Below are 24,751 nucleotides of genomic sequence, written 5' to 3' on the forward strand. Positions count from 1 at the left end.
TAGAAATTTGTTTTGAAATACGGCAAAAATAAACATAAAAGCGGACATAACATGCCTAAAGGTTCAAAGATGAAATATGGTAATCACAAAATGAAATGAAATCTACATATGTATATATTTATATATCGTTTTTCGAATATATTTCCAATTAAACATAATCTTAATGAAATATCAACATGTATTCATTTCGTCTTTGACAGTTCTTCATATACGTTTGGTGCTGCTTTTCTTCCAAGAGCCTCATAGGTATTTCCACCCCTGAAATTCAAAATAATTCTCATCGACAGATAGTAAAACACCTTCAAAAATAAAAGAATATTGTGAGACAGCGAATAACACACACACACACACACACATACAGACAGACAGACAGACAGACACACACACACACACACACACACACACACACACACACACACACACACACACACACACACACACACACACACACACACACACACACACACACACACACACACACACACACACACACACACACACACACACACACACACACACTCAAACACACACACACATACACACACACAAATATATATATATATATATGGTAAGAAACAAAGTGATATAATGATCTGTAACTAACTTAACATTATTACCTGTTTTCAGCGCTCGTCAATTGGTCTGGGGAAAAAGAAATTGAAAATAATTATTGTTTTCCGAGCACACGCAGATTACTGATTCTGATACCGATGAATATAAATATATATGTAAAAAAAAAAATTTTTGGTTTCGATTGGCACTGAAGAAAAGTGCATTGATTACTTGAAGCAGTTTGAGGCAAGCTTGAAAATAATTATCCAAGTTTAATCTCTGGACAAATACTCAAGAATACAAAACAGAGAACATCTGCCTACATAAGTAATTGCACTTATTATACTCATCATAATATAAAATTTGACATATACATTGATATGAAACAATTGTCACACAAGCAACGTTGATAATACTTCTCCGAAGACAAAGTCAATCGTATTTTTCCAAATATTTTAACCATATCTATTATCACCTATTTCACTTTAAAATTTCATATCCAAAATTTATACAAATAAAGAATGTGCATACCTCGTTTGCGAATATCTTCATAAACATTTGGTGGACTCACATCATCAATATTGATACTTTCGTAAGTCGACAATCTAAAATAGAAATTTGATAGCTGTTGTTTTCCTTTGACACATTTCCCTGTTTTCGTGTATGATATAACATTGGTACAGGGATTGGCGAGTGTATATTGTCAGGAGGATCGGTAATTGTAAACTAAATATGTTCTTGAAATATTTACCGTGAATCATTGTCAGCGGAATGGTATAGATAATCTAGATTATGGTATTGGACTTTAATTTCACTTTATGTGATAAACCCAGACGACATTGGTTATTTACTGTGATTGCCCCGAACGAATGTTAATTCACTTACAATGATAACATTTTTATCGTAGAATCGAACACAATTTAACAAATGCAATATAAAATAAGAAGGCGTATACTTACTGATTAAAGTCGTTTTCGGTACCTAGAAACATAACAAATGACATAATAATTATAGCAAGTCAAGTTCAGAATCATATACAAATCTGTTATTGCAAATCTCTGCCTTGATATTTGGTCTATGTATCTAAGGTTTACTATAATTCGTTTTTGCTCTTTAGGAGATAACACCGTCTAGTTACCTTTACCGTCGTCTTGTCTTGTTTGTTGATTTTCCATTCTCCTCGCAGCGCCTTTCTTGAAACTGTCAAAAAAAAAAAAAAAAAAGACCCGAACGTTCATATGAATTACTATTACTGAACGTAATTTCTCTTCAGCTGGTGTCTGTCGTCCAGTTTTTCTCTTGTCAATTTTGATAAAAGCTGATGTAATGACCAAATTCTTTCATTTTTTCTAACTATTAATGAAATTTAATTTAAAAGCCATCACCAACATATATATACTGAAACGAATACGAAACGCAACTTCAAATTGTAGGTTTAATAAAATAATACTTGTGAGCATTATGTCTAAATTTCATATGTGATAGTTAATATTGAATATTGATGTAACATCCTCTAAATGTTTGGAGATTTTTAGGAAAAGGTCACTTCGCTAGAAGGTCATGATTGGTAGTACCCTACGTGAATCCAAGCTGAAATGGCAGCAGTTTTGAACCCGTGCCCTAATATCGTGTGTGTCCTCCTCGAACAGCTATAGCATCTCTAATTCTTCGTGGCATCGAGTTCATCAGGGCATTGACTGTCCGTATTGGAATGTTATTCCATTCTCGGACGAGTGCATTTGCTAACTGGGTGAGGGTATTTGGGGGGTTACGGCGATTGCGAATTCTTCTGTCTGGTTCATCCCACAATTGCTCGATTGGGGACAAATCGGGGCTATATGGAGGCCAATCTATAGGAACAATGTTCTGTGTCGCAAGAAAGTCTTTACAGACTCTTGCAATGTGTGGTCGCGCGTTATCTTGCTGCAAGGTTAGATGATGCTGCATAACAAACGGCACAACATGGGGCCTAAGGATCTCATCCCGATAGCGTACGGCCGTTAAATTCCCATTGACTATCACCAAAGGTGTCTTCAAACCATGGGAGATTCCCGCCCAAACCATAACTGATCCACCTCCAAATCGGTCATGCTCCAAAACACAGGCGTCAGCAAAACGTTCGCTTCGACGCCGGTACACACGTTGACGGCCATCTGCTCGAAATAACGTGAATCGAGATTCATTGGTGAACCTCCAAAGTCTCATAGGAAAACGTCTGGGCATATGTGCCGTCAACCATTGCATACGACGTGCTCGACGTTGCGGTGTTAGTGGTAAACCAACGTACTGTAGTCTTGCACGCAAATTAGCCTCACGCAGTCTGTTGATTACTGTTTGCGGATGAATCTGATGGTTATGATTACCAATCGTATTCCTTGCCGTTTCAGCAGCCGTTAACATCCTGTTACGCAAGTGTGCCAGCCTAACAGCCCGGTCTTGACGTCGCGACGTTACGCGTGGACGTCCTGATCTCGGCCGGTCAACGACTCTTCCTGTGGCGTTAAGACGTGAAACTAATCGACTAGTAGTCGATTTGTGAACTCTGAAGTGTCGAGCGACGTGCAGTTGCGTGCTCCCTGCCACAAGCATCGCGATAGCACGTCCTCTATCAACCTGGGATAACCGTGGCATAATTGTAAAAGGAATTATTGTTTGCAAAAGTATTGGCGATGATGTGTCGCGATGATACTGGTTTGAATACAAAAACAACGCATATGTTTGTACAGGCACGGTTTTTTTATGTTTTTACCGCGCCGGATGTGCATAGGTTTCTCGTCACACCTGGTTGATTTGGAACATTGGCTAGGGTGATAGGCAGGGTGCACTTTAATTTCCGCGATTTTTATACAGCTATGTATATTTAATACAAAATTAATAACAATTTTCCAAGTTGCGTTTTTTTTTCGTTTCAGTATAGATTACAGCTGAAGCGTTCTTTGAAAGCTATTGACGAAACTTTGTATGAACAAATAAGTAGATGATTCTGGAGAAGTGCTGTTGATTTCATGCTCCTAAGATTCAAGTCGTCACAACCAGTATTAGCTAATGGGTTATGAAACAATGATTTCTGATTGTATATGATATATATACAGAATGAAATAATACAAGATTTTTTTCTAGTCATTATGTCGATATTTACAGGATGAAGTTGATCGAATATTTGGTCTTGATGATGAGCTGCTGCAGTTTGTTAACGTAATTATACCCCTTTACATTTTGTATCAATCAGGATTAGCTGGTGATGATTACCCAAAACATCTACATGGTATATATGTCATGATTGCCGACCTATTAAGTCTCCTCTAAATACCTATATTGTACACATTCCATTCGAATAGAATACCGATATTTAGACACGACACTAAATGACCATAATAGTGTTAGATTACATCTTGAAAATATAACAATTGACACATTTGAATTTGAATTTTAAATTACGATTGACATCGATCAGTCAATACCATCCACATAGCATCATTGAAATTGAAGATCACGTTCACCTATGACATTTATATTAACATAAGTCTGTTGTGTGATTAATTGTGAAATCAAATGATAATGAATATCAATTAATATTATTTCACACGTTTGACCATCGCGCTTTGGTCAGTAACTTACTGACATCTAATATAACTTAAGGCGACATTGGCCTTTTTAATAAACAAAAAAGAGATTGTGGAAAATTGTTATACCGAACTGTATATATAAGTCATAGCTATCAGGTTAGGAAGTAAGCGGCCATTGACGGCTGTCGTAATATGTGTTGTTTTCATTCATACTTACCAGACTGAAGGTTTCCTTGTACCTTTGTAAACAGAATTAGTAAAGAATCTGTTAGCGGCAAACGTCTATTTATCAGTTGATAAAAAAAGAAGAAATAATTTGTTTGGCTAATACATTGCATTCGTTTAAGACAATACGATACATTATGAGGAAAAAAAGAAACGTAACATTTTAATGAAATGACATTAATTAGCAATATGTATACATTTGAAATTCAGTAGTCTTCACGAACAGTGGATAGTGACGGATATATTGAGTTATAAAAATCGACTCCCAGATTTAGATACAGTGATAGATGTGGTATACCTCTCTACGCGTTTCAATGCAGCTCGTATATTTTGTTTGTGTACTTTCAAAGAGAAATGACATACTAAATGATTGATGGAATATTTCGGAATCATTCGTTTTCTAGACGGAAGTAACAGGGTTTTCTTAAAGATATAAGATATAAACCTGGTTAAAAAAAAACAAAACACTTCGCCATGTTGTGCTATCGCCTGAATGGCAATTTAATCTGATTCCCAGAACATTGCATGAAGCGAAGCGATTGACACGTTTAATGTACCAGTCAATTTGATATGTATCAACACCGCTCTGGTTAAGTCTATAATGTCATTTTACCATCTATTAGAAATCACTAAATGACACTTACGGTATATAAAACACCCGGCCACTATGATAACAATCATCAGAGCGAGAATGGATGTCACAACTATGAGGGCCGCTCTTGTTGAAATCAATTCTTCAAGATCTTTAGACTGACAATCTGAAAAGCAAAAGTTTTATTTTGCTAATTGCAATGATGCGTTGCAGTTACAACGAAGGAAACAGAAATTGTGTTATTTTTATTGACAGTATCCTACATGTAAATAAAGTATAAAAATTTAGTCTTTAACCATTAAACAGGGTGCATTTTTTGTTGTTTTTTTTTTCTCTATTTGTCTGTCATATACTAACAAAAAAACGTTAAGGGAATTATCTAAATGACGCATTGTGATTTCAATTATTTTTGCGATTAATGTAATGCATGAGTGTTTCGATGTGCGGAAGAACTGTTAAAATCAACTGAACCTGGTTCATATGTTTTTTAAACATCAATGTGTTTTCATTTGACAATCTTTTGTGCAATCATTTGAAATCGTAGGACGCAATCCCGCATGTCACGGAAATAATTGAATAGTTCATATTTTCGTGCAATGGCCGTCTTTGAAAAATGACAAATATTAAAAAAAAAATATTGATTTAATTATATTAAGAGATCATCAATATTTATACGTTTACATTGCTACCGCACTATAAATGTATTATACATATCTACTCATGTTATGTTATTACTTTATTATTACTGAGAAATAATTGTTCATAGTTTCAGTTTTTGAAAAAAATCTTTTAATGCGAATGAAATATAATAGATGTAATTATTTACTTTCTGAAGTATTTATTGTGTCAAAATAAAAAATAATGATAATGAAAATAAAAGATCAATAACTTTCTTTTAACATCACACAACACATAATGGCATTTTGCTAGCGTTTTGACAGTCGTTCAGAAGTCTGAAGCTAAAGTGAATTTTGGTAAGAAGATCGATACTCATTTTTGACATCACTTCGATTTGCGCGAGTCCTGTGAATACACAACATAACAACCTGTTGATTGTTATGTGACGGACAGATAATGTTATAATGCATTTCACAGTATTTCTTTACACGCACTTGGAGTTGTTGAACAATTCAGGAATATCTTATCACTCGTGCCTATGCTGTTTTGTGCATATAATTGGATATAGTAAATGGTATCGGGCATCAATCCTTCGATCGTGTACAACATGACAGACTGCCGACTGTCCGGAATGGCGTCCAAGTTGACGAAGTCTTTGGTTACGTCAGATCTGTAGCCAATAACAAAGGACTCGGTCTGTCCTATATCCGAACTCCGGATCCACTGCACTGTAATAGTATTCCACGTTACTTGGTATTGTAACACATATAACGGCGGTGACGGCGGACCTGTAACATTGTGATACACGTGCATTAGAAGAAATTCAGCTTTGTGTCCATTAATTTCGTTCAGATTCATAAGCTGTGAAGTCAAGTGTATATTTAGTGGCAGGTTATATACATCGATGTCAGGAATTAATATCAAAAGTTTTCAATATTGAAATGTAAAAATTCTTATCAGTTAATTTTACTTTATAATCTCAAAATTAAGCGGAAATAACAGAAGACCAAGGCAAAACTGTCTCTGATCTGAGAAAGATCCATCATTACTTCTCTGATACGTCTCAAAGAAATTTATTTGCATTGTGCATTTTCTTTGGCGGACTCAAGCGTGGACCTTGAAGAAGGCTTTATTAAGTAAAAAATGGAATTGCTTAATACTTAATACACAATCGAAATTATAAAGATATATATCATACTGTACCTGTAGCGATAAGTGTAACAGTGTGATGTTTAACCCCAATCCGATTTTCGATTGTTACACTGTAGTTACCTAAGTCCGTAACAGACAATGAATTTATGTTCAGGACTGCCACATAACCTTGAATCATTACGTCAACGCCATGAAACGACGTCGTTATCAATCTGACACCAAACGAGATCACAAATCTATTAGGAAAAGATGACTTTTCAGCTGCTGCTACTTTAGTCCAAGTTATGTCACCAGCACTGAGTTCTGATCTGCTGTAGATCTCTACTACTATCGACACGCTGTTCTCTATTTCTCCTTCGACTATTGATGATTTGCTCACTACCACTGGGGGCGCTGCAATATAAAAAAAATCTTTAAAGATCAAGGAATCAGTCATTGTAAAATACATTTCCCTCTGCAGAAGATTTTGTGTCATGGTCGTTCTCTTTATGATTTACTATTTATCAAAAACATTGGCAGCATGTTTGCTTTTTAAGTGATATTAAGGAATATAGTAGCAAATATTGTGCCCTTACTTTTTTTTTTTTTTTCGGTATGAGGGAAACATGAAAATTAATTATTATTGTAACCAGTTAACATTTTCACATTACAAAATATCATCTGTCATTCACTTATGAGCAATTAGTGATCAAAAGGAAAGAGGAAAGGTAGATAATTATAGTAAAATATATAGAAAGACAGTATTGCTTTGATTGTATACACTTTAAAAGCAGATACATGATGGTGCACAATGTCATTTCATGCGTTTGATCCCAGTTAACAACAAGAGTTTAAGAGGGATCTTGTTGAAAATCATTCTTTGACCTGTGAACGGTTTCAAAGAATTTAGTACATACCCCTTATCGAGTCTGTCCCAGAGGACTGACACAACCCATTTATACTAAACTGATTCCTCTGCAGGCAATGATGTTTCTACATAATTGGTACATAATCCTGGCACAGCTGAAGAGGAGTATGAATAGAAATCATTTATTCTCTTAATTTCCCCTATTGGGTGCTGCCCCTGAGGTCTGAGACCCACAATTTACCCATGATTCTCATCAGACCAAACGGTGACAGAATTTGGGTTACAGGTTACGGATGAGATTTAACCTGCAATGGAGACAAAATGTTTAATCCTGTGATTTATCAATTTACAGTGATCATAGTTTCATGATTTTTTCGAAAGACTGTAAAGATTTATCTTACCTTCTACAACAAAGAAGACTGATCCAGACATGTATGAATTGGATACCGGGATGTCGTTGGAGGCTGAACATATGTAGTACCCTGTGTCCTCATACCGCCGTGTAATATCAGGATCAGGTAAGGTTAGGATCGACTCTGTGGAACTGGAAATTCCGGTAAACTGACGTATCACTGTACCATCTTCCGCCGTGTGTCGCCATTGTCCAAACTGGTACATTGCCGGGTTACCATCAGGGGAACATGTCAATATCCTGTCTGACGACATGTAGGTGACATTGACATAGCTGATATGTATGTCAGGAGGATCTGAGAACAAGATGTAGATATACAAGTACTTGCAGTTAAAGTCAGTAGAGAATTTACATGCAGACTTAATACAGTTGACAAACGATATTGTAACCTCTTAAACTTAAATGTATATAATAATTCAACTCACATAATTCTTTTTAAAATTCTCTTTCCTTTCCATTTCTGAAATCATTAATTTACAATTTATTGCTTCTCACAAAGTTACAGTTCAAAACTAATGGAAGATATGCATCTTCAGATGTAAAATGTTAACATCAACAAGCCCTCTGTTCAGCTGACTACACACTTGAAAGGTTTTCACATTTGACATATATATTTATCTACATTTGGCACTAGTATATAGTATTTGTTTATGGTGTCTGATTAAGGCAGGGACGACCATTAACTATATATTTTAGTCACTGTTACCAGATGGTATTATATAGTCAATATAATGTGTACAAACAAAATGTGTACTTATAATAAACTGCTGATAATAATATTTCGATATGATTATCGTAAACTGATAAAAGTGATAATTTTTCACTTAATTGACGTCAGCAAGTTCAAATCTGAAAATTGTGGAAACAATAAAGTTTTTTGGATACCATAATTAAGTATCAAGACCAAAAACGCATTTATTATTTATAGAAGGATAAACATTTGGCAAAATTAAGACTGATAACCGAGTTCTACTTTTGATATCCAATTTAGCCTTGTGCAAATCATGGATATCATGATTTCTGATGTTTCGTTGAATAAGCAATTTGTTATACATGCACGGAATTCATGTGTGGACAGACAAACCGACGTCCAGTAAAATTGGTAATCTTTGATGTAATATTGGGTCAAATACAGTTTTTGACAAGATATATGTTTCACAACATATTTGTGTTATTTTTCATGATTTACGAATGAATAAATTAACGTTTAAATGTATCAGATGTCAATATCCACTACAACTTGTTATACATGCAGGAGGCAAATATGAACTAAACCCTTGCGCCTAGTGCAATATTTGGAACTCCTTCTTTAGGGGTATATTTTAGCAATTCAGATATCTTATTTGTTCTCTTAGACAAATATTCTACTGAATATATCCTTTGTGACTTACAATGTATATCAATGACGAGACTGTCCTGTTGATTTCCAATGGGGTTCTCAGCTGTACACATATAAGTCCCACTGTCTGTGCGATGTAAAGAGGGTACACGTAAGACACCAGACGTGACATTAGCATCAGATGGAAGTTGACCTCCTGCCCTGAACCATATAACAGAGGATGGTTCAGGGTTACTTTCAACCACACATCTTATTACAAGATCTCTGCCCTCAGTCAACGTCGTTCCAGGTGTCGGTGTCAAGGTCAGGTATGGCCGGTCTGAAACATACATTTTAGTAATCAAAAGACGAACGAAATTTGCCTGAAAACGAGCACATATTTGGCTGGGTTCCCTACAACGGCATGGTACTGATTGCAAAAATGGATAGTTTTGTCAAAGTCTTAATCATTGATGATTCATTATCTTGCAGGATCCAGTACTTTGGCTGTTGCTGTTAGTTGGAATCAGTTTATGAGGATATTAGTACATTGGTATATTATTTATAAGTTGGATATATTCGTTTTTCCTCTCGTCTTTTCCTTGCATTTACTCTCCAGTATATGACGTGGTGGCCGGTATTTAATCCTATGGTAACATCAATAAACAAGGAAACCCTATTTATAATGTTATAAAACAATTGGCCCATGGGGCATGCATTTCTCAACTAGATGTTTCAGTTCTCATATAAAAATGTTTTATTCACATATATATTCATATTCACACCTGCAGTATGAATAAGTTTTTTGTTGTAATATATATTGTCACAAGTGAAAGAAAAACAAGGGCCATTTACACTTCCAAATACAGACAAACCAAAGTGCCTGCCAGGAAAAAACAATTTCATGCCATTGTAAAATTGAGTTTGGAACTGTGAGATAAAGTTTCCTGACAAATAAAATTTCAAGGCAAACAGACGAACCTCTTACACATACCATAAAACGGTTCCTTGAATATGACAGGTATACAAAAAATACAATCAGTGAAAAGATTAATAATAGATGATTGACAACATACGACTGACAATGGATGGTCAAATGTCGAACCGATATATGATAAACCGACTGTCAATTCTGATAATGGTGGGTCAATATATTTATATCAAAGGCCAGTTGAGGATCACAAAAGGTTTTCACTACATGACCCAGTAAGGTGTATACCACAGCATTTAAAACCAAAATTTGCACAGCTTATCTCATGAGAACTGCTTCTGGCCTTCTCTGCATTTTTATTTGTCATTACTTCTTTTACAAGAAGAGATGCATTTTATATTGAATAATATTGTAATAGGGTCATATTTTGTATATTGGTACTGATTCTTGTAGTATCTATATTTTGTATTGTAATATACATATATATGAATTTACTGGTTATGTACATATGCGTATAATTTATCATTGCGAACACATGGCTAGTGTCACATTTTATCTGTGCGCATAACGTTTATATGTATTGGCGAGCACATAGTGTATATGTATGTACTTGTGTACTTGAGTAGTGTTCACTGACCGACTGGACACAAGACATTTAATGAAGGTGTTTGATTGGTTGAAAGTTTCTCCTGGGTATACGTCTCTTGTCTTCTACTATATCGGGGTTCATTTGAATCCTGGCTCACGGGTAAGACGGGTGTTTAAATGTCAGGTTCCTTGGGTTTTGTCTTTATGGTAAGTTTTCTCTAACTTTATTTCTTTCTAGTTAAAGTATTTTGTTCTAATATATTCTCCCTGTGATGAGAGTTTGCATATTCAATGATATTTTTAACGGTAACTGAATGTTCAGGGTAATATTTGGAATCAACAATGTATAAGTGTATATATCCTATACTTTACGAATGTATAAGCGATATGCAATTCTTTGTTTGAAGTATTCTGTAAATTGAATAAGAGGGTTATTTCTTATTTGTAGTTCTACTATAAATGACGGATGAGGTGATATTGTGGAATGTTAGGAACTAATATATGACTTGTACGTTAGTGCACGATACGTGTTGTAAGTGTTTTTTTTACTTTATTACTATTGGAATGGTCATATTATAAAGTATTTTATTGGTTCTTATATGTAGAAGAATTAATATTGTTTCACTCAGTGAAATGTAATGTGTTAATGACAGAAGAGTATGGATATGTAACAAGAGATTTGTAAAGTTGTGATAGTATTTGACTATGTTTTATTGTATATTCCAGAATGTTTATTTTACATTGATTAAACATTGAACAAACCCAGCGGTTTTGGGGTTTTTTTTTTGGACAACACCACCCGCTTAAATATAAATTTCAAAGATGAGCAATAATGAAATGTAATGATACAGCCATATATTCTCTATCATCAAAAAGAATTGATAAAACTGAACGAAGATGAAATAAAAATAAAAAATTATATCCATCTGATAATAATGGAAAGTTCACCTATACAACAACAGGAAAATACCAAGATGTCAATGAAATAATAATCAAAAGTCAAACTTTATAAAACAAGAAACAAATATGAACAATAGAAAGATATAAACAGAAACTCCTGAATAAAGTACAAGGAGTATAAGACCATGTATTAGTGTAAGCGTCTTCTGCCTCAGCAATCTATGTAAGTAGTAAGTTACATTTTCAGGTAAAGTTAGCAAACCTTCATAACTTACATTGAATATCCAGCGTAACTGATGCTGACTTTCCACCAAGTGTCACATCCTCGTTGTGGACTACACACCCGATCACGTTACCGTCCTGGTATCTGTCAGGTGTGAATTGGAAGACCTGTGTAGATATCAAACCTCCGTAACTACCTGATGTGTTGGTGACAACTGCTGTGTTAGGTATCTGTGATGTACCATTGTACCATGTAATATGTACGTATCTGTTGTACTCCTGTGTTTTACAGGTCAAAGTCAGAGTATTGGTACTGTCGGCCACCACAACTCTGTTCCCCGTTATATCCACACTGTCAGGTCCGACTAGAACAGGACATGAAATAATTATGAATTATTATTATAATTAATTATGAAATAATATAAAGGTGACTTAAATAATATCCACCTTCAACTACATACTGTTTTCTTTGCGATGATTTCAAATGCAACAATTTGATAATAATTATTATATATTAATATATATAAGTCAATTATTATAAAAATGTATATGAACTTCCTACATTACTTGTTGTAGTGATTAAGGGTTGTTTAATTTGACTTAACAGGGTTTTATCAGTGATAAACTCGGACTGAAGTCAGCATGCCGATCGGTGAGGTATTTCAAATACTTCTAAATCAAAGCTTAGTCACTTAACCTCTATGATGGGACAAGACCAATAGGTAAAATCTGATATCATGGCTGTCTTTCTTTTTTAATATTACAATGAAATTGAGACCAGACCCTAGGGCCAATTCCTACATCATGATTGTGTTGATCTTGAAATCCTCAACTTTGCTAAACCATTTTCAAACATTTTTCTGATATTGAGCAAGCCCCTCCCCTCCTGCCTTAGGTGACCGAGATCAATCTTTTATACAAAATTGATTCTCCTTCACAAAAACATGACTCAGACCAAATTTGGGCAAAATCCAATCCTTCCTACATATTTGGTCCCACCTTTCTGCCCCAGGGGACCAAAGTCTGCCGTGTATTCAAAATTGCTTTCCATTCACCCAAAGCTGCTTCTGACCAATATTTGGTCAAAATCCCTGCAGATGTTCTTGACTAGTAGCATTTTGTTGAAAAAGACAACAGACGACAGATGCTGCGGTATCCCCTTAATTAACTTGGCACTTAAGGCTAGGTAAGCTAATAATCCAAGAAAACATTATACATTAATATCAAGGCTGGTCAATTGATATGAGGAGGTTAATTATGACACAAATATGTTCTAATTCATTAAATCAGTCCAATTATCTGCATGTTCAAGTTTTAATATCTTATTTTAATCAAACTTCATTATATCCAAGTTCAAGTTAAAAAAATTGAGTTGTATTAACATATCTAAAGGTTCTGGCTATTTCAATGTTTCAAAATTAAATCAGGTATAACTATGTTATGTAAACTTTCAAGAGCAATTCGTTGATGTAAGTAACATTACCTAAACCTGTTAACAAAAGAATAGTATCAATATTAGTATTATGTTCAGCTCCAATAAAAAGCCAGTTATTTCCATAAATAAACAAAGAAAAGGGATTGATGTTGACACCTTCTATAAAACGTATCAAAACACATATATAATATATGGTAATATTCCTGAAGACCCTTCAATCAATGAGTGTTTTGAATCTACCATTTTTGGGTCATACCATGAGAAAAAAAAAGTAATCGATTTGACACATTTAGCCCCACCTATCTACAGGTTTATAAGGAACAGTATGCATAAATTATCAAAGTATCTTCTTACGAGTTATAAATCTAACAAAGGATAAATTACATAAAAAAGAAACTAAAAAGTATGCAATAAAGTATTTAGTTCCTTTAAAAACTAAAACTAACTATTATAGATTCGAGGTTGAAAACAAGAGCCGTCAGAGACGGGTTATGCACCCTGAAATTTTAAGTATGAAAAATAGGAAAGGGCAATAATTCCTAAATTGTTGCAAAAGTGAGATATGGGTCTTGTGCACTGTACTTTACCTTGTTGAGATCTATCTAAGTTTTATGTCAACATATTTTATAGTTATAGACGGATGGACAAAGCGGCAACTATATGCTCTCCATTCGGTGAACATGAAAAGCAAAAATAAACAGTATGCGTCAAACTTTTCCACCATAGGCTAACCTGTTACTGATTTTATCTTTATCCAAATTAAGTAAAATATACCTTTAATTTACTTCTTAAAAATGTTTTAAAGAAATGGCAGAGCACGTTTTGATGTAGGCTAGATGCAAGTTTTTCCCTGAAAACATGTCTCTGTATATTGCCTATTTCAGTGACTCGTTGTTGGATATAAATTTGTCTTAGCATTCCTCGTGGATTTCAGTATACCTATGCTCAACTGCATAAGGTTATGATTACAAATAACAGAGTACGTACATGTAACAATAAACATCGACGACTGGTCACTCCCTGTCCATGGCGTACTTGTTTGACCTCCTGTACAATTACAACGTTGTCTATTTGCCTGACGAGTAAGTGTGACCGTGATAACTGATGTGTGACTCTCCCCTGAACTTCCTGTGGTAGGAGCTTTTATGGTCGTTTGAGGGGGGCACGTCCACTGGAGGCTGGGTATTGGTTTACCACCAGTCACCTGACAGGTCAAGTCCACCGTGGAGTTCTCCTGACCTTCAGCTGTAGGGCTTACACTCACTGACACAGGGGTACTGGGTGGGTCTGTAAAATATTAATATCTCTATAAACATATAAAAAATCAATCTTATTGAAGGTTTACATCAGGTACTGCAGATTGTGAATAAGCTTGATTAAAATTCTTAATAAAAGTATGGTTGTTACGATTTCTTTTCTTTTCAACTTCCAACACTACATACAGAAGATGTGGGGATTTCACATTTGATATATGTGTACCAAGAAAATCTGAAGCCATTCTCAAGAAAAACTTCGAAAAATGTTTCATAGGCTTATAGCAGTATCAGAGACTGTCAGATAGGTACAAGAATAAAGTTATGACAAGAACATATTCAGTTTCTGATACCATTTATAATCAAGTAATCTGTCTGCTTTTATCCTACTTTTCATTTGAGATATGCAGGAAAACAACATTTTGCATTCACTACATAACATACACTTGTACATGTACCATATCATAGTTGGTTCCATAACATTTGATGGATTTGATATATATCTTACATAATGTTGACTGTTGATCTTTATTGTCAGTATCCTTATGAGAACTCAGTGTTTCGGAAGGTGTAGTACTTTAGTCTGTGCTGTATGCATAGATACGTATACCCACACAGAGTTTCATTTACCTGGAATCTTGCTTTTCTAGGCATGCAGTGGTGTTTAATGAAGGAGTAATGCTAACACCAGATTTGGGCTTTTTGCTATCATACTTATTACAGGCTAGCCAATAGTAAATATAATATTACTGTATGTAAAACGTGTCTATGTCCTCAGTTCACAATATTTCGGGATCTATGATAATACATCCTAAATACTGGTTGGTTACAGCTTCTTCATATCATAACTAGTAGTTTACTATCATGAATGGAGATACCAGTATAGTTTCATATTTTTATACAATCTATTTGGTTGTCAAGAAACAACTTACATTAAAGAAATGATGTTGATATCCATTTTAATCCACTTCAAGTGATTAATAGTATATTCTAATGATATTGACTTTAACCAATATCAATTTTCAACAGTAATTTGAAAGCATTCAGTATAAATGACGTGTTTACATTACGTTTGTTAAAGGGAGATAATTCCAGCTGATGAGCAAATACAACTTAGAAACTTTCCAATACTGACTCTTTCACACATACTCTTATATTGATTGTGTAAATAAACATGAGAACAGGAATATTTAGATGGCTTGGAATGGGTATCTATATGTATTTTAGCAAGTAAACCTTGTACAATGTTAAGTCAGACCTTCTCATTAAAACAATGCATGCAGATCAGTTATTATAGAATTGCTACAGTCAGTAATATATAATTATGGACAACCATATCGGGGCTGAATATGTCGGAGTTAAGTTTATTGTTGATATGTATCCTATGAACAGCCATATCATTTAAAGACACGCCAGATTTGGAGGTGGTGGAGGAAAGATCGAATCCTCAGAGAAAACCACCGACCTATCTCATGTATATCTTAAGCCAGCGACACAGAGGTGAAGGACAATGATAAAGGTCACCACGGTCAGTATTTATTATATAACTGAGAACAACTGTTCCTGTCTAACACTTTCATTTCCACGTTAATATATATCAGTGATGTCTAAACATTGGTTAACTATGACAAAATAATTGTATCTACCCACCAGAACTTAAAATCAAAGACACAACATAATCTTCTACCTCAACCACCAACCTCTGTATAGACGTGACAGTTTCAATATCTCTATGGAGATGGATATTTCTATGATACCACAATATGTTTAATCACGATTATAAAGCAAAGTGATGAACATACATTGACACTGACTCCTGAGAGATGCAGGTAAATTAAGATTATAGGATTTTGTTTATGGTGCAATCTTTGTGCAATAGGATGATTGTACAAAAGACAAGATAAGAATATCAAATATACTTGTATAAACTGAACCGTGAAACTATTAGAATGACAGAATAACAGAATTATTGCAGGGAACACAAATATTATAAAGTACACCACCAGTGTCTATCACCAGTAATCATAAAAAATGACATTTATATCAAGTAATTTTTATCAAGGGAAATATTTTCAGTGGTCTTTGTATGCCTGATGATTTCGTTGTTGGTAACTTTTTGTTCTTATTTAAGAAGCTGACATCTATCATGTGGATAGACAAAGATTTATATCACCAGTGTCATTGAATAAACAGAAGACAATGACCCTTCCAGAACTCCTGGTCTTATCATTCTTGTTTGTTCTCAAGGGTCTGAATTAAGATGCTGTGGACATATCATTAGGTTTCGTCATTTAAGAGCATCAGGAGAAAATGTGTGCAAACAAATCATATGATCTTCAAATATGAAACAAGAGAACCAGGGGCATGCATCGCTCACCTTGCTAACTTAGCTATTCAGCCATTTAATAAAGAATATCAAATATGACATTTTTCTATGTAATTTCCCTATTGGGTCCTGACCTTGTAGTCAGATTCTCTATTCATAAAATTGCTTAAGACCAAACATGAGCAATATCCTTTTATGGAAGTAGGGCATTTAAGAACTTACATTTCCCCAATTGGGACACTCCCTTCCTTTTTTTGACGGCAAGGATGTACCATTTATACAGAGCTTAGTCCCGTCACCAAGAATAGTCAGACCAAATTCTGGCAAAATCCATTAATTCTTTTAGGAGCAGTGAGATTTTAAAAACGTGCAAATTTTCCGGTTTCGACTTTGCACTTATGGCCTCTGGGAACTAAGAACCAATCCTTATACAAACAATGTTCCTCATCAGATTACTTCTGACCAAATTAAGGTAATACTTATTCATTCCTAATGGAGAAGTAGGATTTTAAGGAATTTGATCTATTTCCTGGATTGACCCCAACTCTCCAACATTATGGTGCCAGAATCCACTGTTTATACACATCTGATTCTGCTTCACCCACGATACTTTGATCTAAATTTGGGAAACATACATTCATTCCTAAAGGAGAAATGGTATTTTAAAGAATTAACGCTGTTTCCCCTATTGTGATTTAGCTCCGTCCGTCCAGCCCCAGGGGGTCAAGACAACATGCGATTTATATAAAATTTATTTCCCTTCACCCAACAATGGCTTTGAACATCTTAAGGCAAAATCCAATCATTCCTACAGGAAAGGCAGGATTTTAAATAATTTGCTTTATTTCCACTGTTTTGTCGTGCCACTCATGCCCCTAGGAACAGAGACCCACTGTATGCAAAATTAATTTCCCTTCACCCAACAATGCTTCAGATTATTTTTGGTCAAAATCTCAATTGTCTCCAAAAGTTGTCAATGATTAGTAGTTATTTATATGAAAAATTTGGACGGAAGGACGGACGTCGCAGTGTGCCATAAGCACACCTGACCCTTCGAGACAGGTGAGCTAAAACATACTACTTTTTCTCTTACTTCATTCCCCTTATTTTGATGATAGAACAATGCTTGTGACTGTTATTGACAATAAAACCAACTAGAACCTACAGCATATCAAAGCTGGGCTAACATTTATTACACATGACCATTTAAGCCTTGGTCACACATGCATTTAATTGCCGAGCCTAACCAGCTAAGAATTAACTAAGGAATTTGAGAGTTAAAGGAGGTTAAACTATTGAAAATAATGGAAGTATTTATTTGTTAGAGACTGGTGAATGTAAATTATAATGTTAGACTTCAATTACTACATTAAAGTACGTCAGGAAGAACGTTGAATTGCACTAAAGTATAAGAAAGTATGTTACTAAAACAGTTTAAGTACACCGAAGTAAATTCAAGTACTTAGGGTTATTTTCATGGTTACTTTAATCATTTTTTAAACATGTCTGAAATATTCCTAACCACTTACAGCTTTCTCAATGTAAAATCGGAACTCTGCACTGCTTTGCAATATTAACGCTAAAAACACTAACAAATAACTTCCTTTACAGCTGGTTTTAGTATGAAGACACAGATTCAGGACTGCCATGTAGTGATCCCCAAGACAGTGCCAAATATTATACTAAAATATTGAAACCCCACACTGTCCACATCAACATCACTATACTTAATTTTGTGAGGATTTACTGTTTTAGATTTCAATGAAAACCTCTTTATCAGGGCAATCTCATAATCAAATCATGACTGAAAAACTTTGTACAGCTACCTTATATACTGGGCGTTATTCACTAAATGCAGAGTAGGCGACAAGCTACAACAAAATATAAATTACATACATCAAAGGTAACAACAACAAAAACTTCATCAAATCAACACTTACAGTTGAGGTTAAGTGTAGCTGATGCTGATTTCTCTCCAAGTGTCACGTCCTCGTTCTGGACTACACATCTGATCACGTTACCGTCCTGGTATCTGTCAGGTGTGAGTTGGAAGACCTGTGTAGATATCAAACCTCCGTAACTGCCTGATGTGTTGGTGACAACTGCTGTGTTAAGTATCTGTGATGTACCATTGTACCATGTAATGTGTACGTATCTGTTGTACTCCTGTGTTCTACAGGTCAAAGTCAGAGTATTGGTACTGTCGGCCACCACAACTCTGTTCCCGGTTATATCCACACTGTCAGGTCCGACTAGAACAGGACATGAAATATTTAAACTTGACTAAGTCAACACCAACCTTCAACTAGATACTATTTTGTATATGTAATAATTTTAAATGCAAAAAGTCAACAAGAGTCCCAAAGGGCCTGTAACACTCACCTTGTATATTTATACCAACCAAATATCATGCATCTAGGCTGTTAATTCATGAAAACAAGAGTTTCAATGTTTTAACAAATTTGACTCCTGTAATCTTAAGTCTAAGTCAAGGTCATTTTTTTTGCAAACCTTGTAAAGCTTCATCCTAGAAATATACCAGCCAAATACCATGCCTTTAGGCACTTTAATCATTATCAGCTTAGCTGGCCCGAACCAACATGACTCTGTTTTTGGTTAATTTTAACCCACTAAGTCTGGTCCGGCTAGAAAACAGTAGATCACCACAAACACATTGTACATTATTTACATAATGAAATAAAAATGTTTTATTGCGAAAAACTATTCTTGTATTTCTACAACATTTGACTGGGAGGTTTCCTACTGTCCTCACATGAGACTGTATAAGAGATGATATACTTACACAATACTATTATAGTCTGTCGTTCTGATTCAGTCCCTCCAGATAAGGCCCGGTTACTGGCTCTACAGTACACAGACTTCCCATTGTCTTGACGTGTGACTCGGAGGGAGAGTGTTGACGTCACGGTGTAGGTTTCTGTAGCACTGTCCATGACCTTGACCTCTGTTGGATTACTTGACTGCCATGTTCCCACAACATTCCATTCAATGTCGGCCGCAGGTCTACTTCCTGTAGACTCACACACTACCTGTAGATCTGTGTTCTCTGTCTGGGACATCTGGCCAGATATAGTAGGCTGTCTCGGCTTCACTGTAATAAAGGAACAAGAGCTAATATTAAGAAAGATGTTATTGATCTAACATCTGAAAGTGTATGTGGATCAAATCAATGTTATTGTGAAACCGTCACCTGACTAATATAGCAGGATGCATTGGCTTCACTGCAATGGAGTGTTAGACTTATTGTGAGAATGTTTAAAGTTCTTGGAAAATAGCCAAATTGATACATGTAACTAGTTTGAATTCGTTTGGACTGTTATGGATGACCGACCCTATTTCATACGAATATAATCTATATCGATTAACCATAACTAATCATGGTCAATATTGTTATAAAGGGAAACATTTAAGTAGTTTTACTTTTCAATATGTATTCATCTTAAACATGAGAAAAAAAACCCAGAAAACTTGTTTTGTCCTATTTTTTTTTCTTGGCCCTGATACATTATATCTTTATTAGAACTGGATTTATATGTGTTACTATCATGTCTCCTGACACCCTTACCTATCTCATGAAACAAATTAGCATCTAATATAGATAATGATATGGTAAATCCCATAGAAACGTTCATTATATACTACAATATACACAATTATGTAAGGAAGCGAATGAATAATTGCAGTGATTTCAAAGAATATTCTATCAAATATGATTGCTAATTACATTAAAATGCTTTAAATATGGGAGTTGTTTTTGCTGTACAAAAGTATGTTTGTCAGCAAAAAGATTCAATCAAATATTGGAATGAATTGATCATATGCAAATGATGTACATTTAAATATGAACATTTGAAAAAAATATTCAGGTTATGTCTGGTACTTTATCAAATAAATAAATATAAATGAATGTTTGTCAAAGATTCATACAGATATTGCAATTGCAGATTATCAGCAAATTATATAAATACCACCATAAAAAAGTGTAAGCTCCCAAACATTTTAACAAATTGTAATGATTCTGAATTTGATACACTACAATTTTTCTTAGTATGGTCAATGTATAAATCAAGTTTCATGATCTTTGTTGTAAAACAAGCAAAGCTATGCTCACGACAGAAAAGTAATAATACCACAGGACAATAACTCTGTAAATGAGGGGTTACGGACGGACACGACTTTGCTACACAGAGCCTTGCTTGAGTATGATTAATGTATACATCATGTTTCAATATCTTAGTTTCAATGCAGGCAACGTAATGCCTGGGACACATATTTTTAACAGAGTGCAATAACATCGATACACTACATTGTCCTCGTATAATCAATGCTTACACCAAGTTTCAATATCCTAGCTTAAATGCAAGCAAAAGTATGCTCTGGACAAAAAGCAAACGGCAACACATTGTCTTGTTATCATCAATGTATACACTCAATTTCATGATCTTTGATTAACTATGGTCTAAGTTATCATCTGGACATGAACAGACAGACAGAAAGACGGACAAATGGACAAGGTGGCGACTACATTCTCCCTTGAAATTTTTAGAGAGCATACAAAAGTATACAGGATATATCTAGTATCTTTTCCATTTATACAGATTTATATAATAAAAATTACTGAAATGAAACTTCACCACCATTGAAAATATGATTTACCATTGTTAACATTGCCAATTTACAAACCTCCAGAAGAATTGTTTATTTTATGAAGGATTTAATTTGCATGCACTGTAGTCGGATAGAAGACTAGTAAGGACTAAACTACTATATGAATATGTATATACACTTGATTACTGGTTAGAAAAATGGTCTGGGCCGGACTATTATATTATGACATGATCACACTGTACTAACAATCTAGGTATATCAACACACTGATGGTCTGAGTAGTGGTCAGGGCTGGACTACTAGAGTGACATGTGTACATATTTAAGTCATCAGCTCGGGTGAAGACCTTTCTGTACTGTACTGTATTGGCTGATGTCACTAGGATGACGCCATCTTTAATCCACGACACATTAGACGCTGGAGTACCACCAAATGCATTACATGTCAAGGTCATACTTCCATTCTCCGTTCCTACTGTTCTGTTCTGACCGTCAACACTGACTGTGTTTTCTATCTTAGGAAAACCTGGAGGAACTGAATAAAATAAAATGAACGGTCAGCAGATGCATCTTAGGGTCATTAAAACTGAGTTTGACTATCAGTGCCATCTGTTAATAATTATGCATACTAATGAGATATCCTTTGATTTCATTGGTCGGTTCATTTCCGCGCTCTAAATTCCCTCAACATAATCCGATTAAGATGAAACTTGGTCAGCAGATGCATATTAGGGCACATAGAACTGAGTTCAGCAATCTGCTTCATCTGTTCAAGTTTTCCTCAGTTAGTTCACTTTATTGGTTAATATTTGATATGTCCATGAAAACATCTACACTCCATAATCTGTATATCTTTTTTTTTTTTGCTTTAAAGCAATACATCATAGCTCAAGAGAATAAATTAATCTACATAGCATTATGACATGTTTACGCCTAACCTTTTCAATATTTGCATACAATAAGATTAACATCTACATGGTCGACTATGCAAACTAGTAGTCTATATAAAAGAGGTAGAGTGTGCATTCATAAGATTTAAGTTTGATAAAGGCTATTTCATTAGTTGAGAGTATGATAGAATATTTCATCGGACCATTCTTGAAAAAGAAGCAGTCAAAATCATAATGAATCTTTATGTGAAATGTGATGACAGATCCATACATTGTCAGGAAATGACACTGAAAAGAAAGATAACATGTGCCTGTATTACTAATCTGGCCTAACTTACTGTTAGTAGATAGTAGAATGTGTCTGTATTACCAATCTGATATAACTTACTGTACAGTAGTAGATAGTAGAATGTGTCTGTATTACCATTCTGATATAACTTACTGTACAGTAGTAGATAGTAGAATGTGTCTGTATTACCATTCTGATATAACTTACTGTACAGTAGTAGATGATAGAATGTGTCTGTATTACCAAACTGAGATAAGTCACTGTACAGAAATAGATGGTAGAATGTGTCTGTATTACCAATCTGACATAACTTACTGTACAGTAGTAGATGATAGAATGTGTCTGTATTAACAATATGACATAACTTACTGTACAGTAGTAGATGATAGAATGTGTCTATATTACCAATCTGACATAACTTACTGTATTGTAGTAGATGATAGAATGTGTCTGTATTACCAATATGACATAACTTACTGTACAGTAATAGATGATAGAATGTGTCTGTATTACCAATATGACATAACTTACTGTACAGTAGTAGATGATAGAATGTGTCTGTATTACCAATCTGACATAACTTACTGTACAGTAGTAGATGATTGTGTGTGCCTGCATTACCAATCTGACCTAACTCACTGTACAGTATTAGATGGCAGAATGTGTCTGTATTACCAATATGACATAACTTAATGTACAGTAATAGATGATAGAATGTGTCTGTATTACCAATATGACATAACTTACTGTATTGTAGTAGATGATAGAATGTGTCTATATTACCAATATGACATAACTTACTGTATTGTAGTAGATGATAGAATGTGTCTGTATTACCAATATGACATAAATTACTGTACAGTAATAAATGATAGAATGGGTCTGTATTACCAATATGACATAACTTACTGTACAGTAGTAGATGATAGAATGTGTCTGTATTACTAATCTGACATAACTTACTGTATTGTAGTAGATGATAGAATGTGTCTGTATTACCAAACTGACATAAGTCACTGTACAGTAATAGATGGTATAATGTGTCTGTATTACCAATCTGACATAACTTACTGTACAGTAGTAGATGATAGAATGTGTCTGTATTAACAATATGACATAACTTACTGTACAGAAGTAGAATGACAGAATATGTCGGTATTACCAATTTGACAACACTTACTGTACAGTAGTAGATGATAGAATGTGTCTGATAATCCAATGCTACATCTGTATTCCCTGACATCTGATAGTTGTACATTACTGATCTGTAGGCTATAGATTCCACTCTGGTTGGTAACAGCAAGTCTCGTCTTTATTGAGTCTGCTAGGTTCGGGTTGATTTGTGTTCCGATGGTGTAAATAAATTCAGTAGAAGTGACAGACCACGATGTACTACCACCAGAATCAGGACATTGTAATGTTACTGTTCCTCCCTGTCTGGTGTATACTGGACTGGCTGATGTCACACCTTAAATATAACCAGAACGCAGTTGATAATAAAAATGAATCTTCGTAATATTTGTAATATCAGTTCTATTTATTTCTATATGATTATGAAGTTTGGTATATCTATATCACAGGGAATGTTGGTGATATGATTAATCAATCAAATTTAATGATTGGTGTATTTTCTTTACGTTACATGTACCTCCCACGTGTATCACAGATTATTTAATATATATATAATATCTCCAACCTAAGACATCTACCTGTTGCCGTTGATTCGATATTCAAAGGCCTATTCCCAATATCACAAGTTTTGTGCAAGAGAATGGCAGGGTTTCAAGAGAGCAGATTGATGAAGATTTGAGGGAAGTTTTATGGTCGACATGATGATCTAACTGGCAAATATTCTATTTCCATTTGGTGAAAGACCTATTCTTATATTTCTAATTCTTATTGGTCTGGCATTTTTGACCTTATGATCTTTTGACTGGTAAAAGAGGTGATCAAAGTCTGAAAAAATGACGATATGACATTGATTGAAAGTGTCATTGTAAAATTTTC

At 34.7% G+C, this 24,751-nt stretch overlaps 1 protein-coding gene across 1 annotated transcript; it reads right to left on the minus strand.

Moving 5' to 3' along the window:
- Positions 1 to 27: 27 nt before the first annotated feature.
- LOC132564720 (nephrin-like) lies at positions 28 to 24,212 on the minus strand (the record flags this gene model as incomplete). Its single annotated transcript, XM_060229351.1, has 13 exons — positions 28 to 258; positions 618 to 642; positions 1,084 to 1,157; positions 1,512 to 1,533; positions 1,691 to 1,752; positions 4,336 to 4,357; positions 4,988 to 5,101; positions 6,048 to 6,341; positions 6,757 to 7,098; positions 7,954 to 8,259; positions 19,741 to 20,049; positions 21,813 to 22,100; positions 23,925 to 24,212. Coding segments are annotated over 13 exons (2,222 nt in total), but the record flags the coding sequence as incomplete, so codon positions are not given.
- Between the last annotated feature and the right edge of the window lie 539 nt (positions 24,213 to 24,751).

Source organism: Ylistrum balloti, unplaced genomic scaffold (genome assembly GCF_031769215.1).
Source record: "Ylistrum balloti isolate Yb309-2 unplaced genomic scaffold, AGI_CSIRO_Ybal_v1 Utg372648, whole genome shotgun sequence".
Lineage (NCBI taxonomy): Eukaryota > Metazoa > Mollusca > Bivalvia > Pectinida > Pectinidae > Ylistrum > Ylistrum balloti.